Source organism: Hakea prostrata, chromosome 5, assembly GCF_041222555.1.
Source record: "Hakea prostrata isolate BN-2017 chromosome 5, UWA_Hpros_2, whole genome shotgun sequence".
NCBI lineage: Eukaryota > Viridiplantae > Streptophyta > Magnoliopsida > Proteales > Proteaceae > Hakea > Hakea prostrata.
This window is the reverse complement of record NC_142604.1, coordinates 49,237,303-49,241,325: the sequence shown is the minus strand read 5'-3', so window position 1 is coordinate 49,241,325 and position 4,023 is coordinate 49,237,303. Positions and strand designations below refer to the sequence as shown.

At 37.1% G+C, this 4,023-nt stretch overlaps 1 protein-coding gene across 1 annotated transcript; it reads left to right on the top strand.

Moving 5' to 3' along the window:
• Nucleotides 1-2,754: 2,754 nt before the first annotated feature.
• Nucleotides 2,755-3,132, top strand: LOC149016324 (protein RALF-like 34). The gene has a single exon (XM_089156726.1). The coding sequence runs from the start codon at nt 2,755-2,757 to the stop codon at nt 3,130-3,132; it is 378 nt and encodes a 125-aa protein (XP_089012852.1).
• Nucleotides 3,133-4,023: the final 891 nt, after the last annotated feature.

Here is a 4,023-nt window from a genome sequence, read left to right as displayed (position 1 = left end):
ATTTCGATCCTGCGGCAAAAAATGTTTGACTTGATAGCCCTGCGCATTGACGATCCAAAATATCGGTCGAGTTTCGATCTAACGGCAAAAAATGTTTGGCTAGACAGTCCTGCGCATTACATGTGTAGGACTGAAGCAAGTTCCCCCCTCCCTTTATCGACAACTCTGTCATCTATATTGATAGAGCTTGGCACTTGAATGGCAGCATTGGCGTGCCATCTCTATTTTTGAATACCTAATTGGACTTTTAAAGCTGGTAATGGTTAAAAGATGAGATGAGAGGAATGGGCTAAGATACACAATCTCTTTTTCCTTGTTTATTTTTATTTGGATATCTTTCTTTATTTTTATTTAAACAGATGCATATATGTTAGGATTTTGGTACATTTAAATGTTAAAGGGAAAGGAATGTATTATTAAAAAAGTTTGTTTATATGTACCTTAAGCATTTGGTTGTTGCATGAATATGTTTCTTGCCTATAATAATGAACCGGAATCCCTCAAAAAAAAAAAAAAATAAATAAAAATTTTGACGTTGGTAAATTTCAATATCTTAACCCATGGTTTGCTTTCCCACTGTCACCAGGTGTATACCGTTTCCCGTGATGCTTTTAAACTGGTGCAGAAAACCATTTTTGGGGATGGTTTCATAATTTGCATTGCTAAAATCTGCCTTACCCACATTTGTTAAAAACTATTGCCAAAAAAAATAATTTCACAACAGTTTTTACTATTCTCAAATATGTTTTTTCGCGATAGTTATTATTGTCATTACAAAAATATATTTTGAGCAAATTGCTATGGCACCTCAAAATGGAGGCCTTAAAGTACTGACGCCATACTTTATGTTTAGAAAGCACAAGATCCCAAAATTGGATTTTTATTTAATATATTTGTCCCATTTGTCACTGAAAACCTTTCAAACACTGTTTATTAACGTAGAGATATTTTTTGAAAATAAATAGTAATTTAACGGTTTTCAGTGGTAAATTTGATAAATATATTTAATGAAAATTCAATTTTGGATCGGTAGAGTGGTAGAGATCTATACTTTTTAGTGTAGAGATCGTGGATGTATGCGCGTAAGCTAGCCCGAATGAACCTCAACTTAAAAAAAAAAAAAAAAAAATTCAATTTTGGGGTCTTGTACTTTTTAAACATAAAGTGTGGTGTCAGTTCTTTAAGGCCTCCATTTTAGTGTGCCAGTATAATTTGTTCAAATATTTTATAGTTAGTAGGAACTTATCATTACCTTTTCGCGACAACACCATAAATGATGACTGTGCAACTGAACTAAAAGCATAGATTTTCATTTTTAGCAATGGTTAGTGCTAGTTTCCGCGATGCTTTCCAATGGTCGCCAAAAATAGCTCATTTTGTATGGTAGAAGGGGAGTTACCATTTGTGATGGGGGGAACCTTTTGTGCCTCGAAGTGTAAGCGGAGTTTTATCTTCTGATCCAAAAAAAAGAAATCTATCGCTTATTGGTTCCCTTGTCCTAAGTTCAAGTGTCTCCAATTTTGCTCAAACTGAAAAAGGTTTTTTATATTTATGCATTTCTACTATTTAAGAACTCTTTTTTTTTTGTTCCTTTCCATAGACCATATAAAAAAAATCGATGGATTACAAATAGCTCAGATTACAAATCAAATGTGATCAGATCTATTTCTTAGTCAAAGATGGATGTGTGGATAAATGGATTTGATTTGAGTTTAGATATTCTAAGTAAACCCACTAAACCTACAGTGAATCAATAACATAAAATAAAGTTGAATCCATTTAAAAAGAGTTTGGCTGGATTTTTTTTTTGGGCCATTGTTTTACCAATGTTGACCTAATGCATTAATCCTCCTTCTTTACTTGTGTTTGAAATCAACGACAAAATCTCATGGAGTTTGAATATTACCTGGATACCAACCCTTTAATTACTCCAAAGTTCAAGCCACTTATGATATTGTGAGCATACCAAATTATTTCTAAGTTAAAAGAGCACGAAAATTGCTAACATCCAAGAAGTCCTCCCATGTCATTATATTTCTCTTTGGATTTTAACGTTGAGGGATTGCTTTGTTGATAAAAGACTAATACCATATAATATGAGGTCTAACCGTCTAGGGTTTGAGACCCTCAAAACCAAGGGTAAAGCCTTGTCTTATATTCCCAGAAGATATAGTCAAGATGCATACGAGTTGACTCAAGCAAACGAGTGTAGAGTCAGAATTTTCTCCTCTGACGGAGAGCACCCTTTGCTCCATCGACAGATGTTGACCACAAAATACAGGGGTACATGGGGTTAATAATTTCTTAAGATCAAATTAGTAATTGTAAAAAAAAATTACACTACATCCAAAGATGCCTCAAGATCATATCATGATTCCGCTATCCTATTTAATTGACACGTGTCATTTGAGGTCCCAGCATTATATTACAATTAAGGAAGAGAGGTGGAGGTGGAGGTGGGTTTGGATAGCAGGGCAGGTACACAGCTGTACACCAATTAGCTTTAACGCGACCATGTGAATTCTGTTCCCTCCATTCTGACCTATCAATGTCCTTCTTAAGTGGGCTCCACCTCCCTTGCGCGTTCACTAGACGTTACACGGCAACATAACCTAGAACGCTGGCTAAAAGCAAGAGAATTAAAATCTTTGGTCTCGTCTGGTCACTGGTGTTCCCTCCTTCCATAAAAGTAGTGAATAGTGAGAAGTGAGAAGTGAGAACCTGTGAAGCGAAAGTGCCTAACCAGAGAAATCCATGGCAACTTCAACCCCAACGAAGTTTCTGCTGTTAGGGTTTTTCGTGATTTTGCTCACATTTAATGTAACTGTTCTAGCTCAATCTGAGGAAGCTAGCTTGCAGATGATGACAGAAGCCATGAAATGGCCATCAATGGAGGGGTCACTGTACGATGGATTCGGAGAAGAGGATGAAGATGGTGATGATTTAGAAAGGAGATCTCTGTTCTGGAGAGCAGTGAAATACTACATTTCTTATGGTGCTCTTTCTGCTAACAGGATTCCATGCCCACCTCGCTCTGGAAGGTCTTACTATACACATAACTGCTACAAAGCTAGAGGACCTGTTCACCCCTACACTCGTGGTTGCTCAAGAATCACCCGTTGCAGGATGTAGATCAAGTGTTTCACTTCCCGCTATAAATTTCTCCATCTGGGTTACTGCTTTTTCCACTTAAAAACATGAAAAAATAACTCAGTTCTTTTTCTCTTTATCTATATAGAATGTTAATGGTTTGGACGGTGTGTGTGCTGTAGGAATTAGGAACAGAGTTGGGGCTTCTGGTCTTTTGGACGTAATGCTCTGTTTGTTTAGTTCTTTAATGAACATAAATATATATAAACTTTCAATGCGTGTCTCTACATGAATCTGATGTTTTACTTCCCTCTTCTGTTCAATCTGTTTTGATGGGTCGCCGAAAAATTTCACAATGCAAAAGGAGAATGTTGAATCTGAACTATTGAAAAGCTTTGTTTGCTAGACTAGTTGAGGCTTCGTCTGGGTTTCGTGAACATAAATATGTATAAACTGCTGGTTTGGAACTTGATGTAGTTCGTCAGTTCTTCTGGGTTGGAACTTGAAAATTTGATTCTTTTTTCGGCATAAGAACTTGCAACTTCCATGCATTTCTGGTTTTGGAGCTTCTATTATTGGTGTACTCTTTCAGCCTCTTACCTCTTGTCTCCTGGTATTGCGGTTCCTGTCTCCTTATCATCACCCGTTGCCAAGATTTGTAGAAATTAATTCAATGAGAATTCAACTGCTCCCGTTACGAAATTGTTTCCAGAGTCCGGATCAGCGACTCGGACGCTTCTTGACCACAAAGATCAGTGGGGCCCACGGTGAAAAATATTTTTTGAAAAAATTAAAAATAAAATCACCAGTGAGACCCACTAGTTTTTGTGGCAGGGGGAACAACTCCAACTCTTGAAGTCATGTCACTCGATCTCCTTTTGTTTGCAATTCTCACCGGAATCTGGATCCTCACCCCGTCGGGGTAGCACAGAG

Excerpts from the sequence above, each read along its gene's own strand:
- LOC149016324 (XM_089156726.1), top strand. The coding sequence starts at position 2,755 with ATGGCAACTTCAACCCCAACGAAGTTTCTGCTGTTAGGGTTTTTCGTG.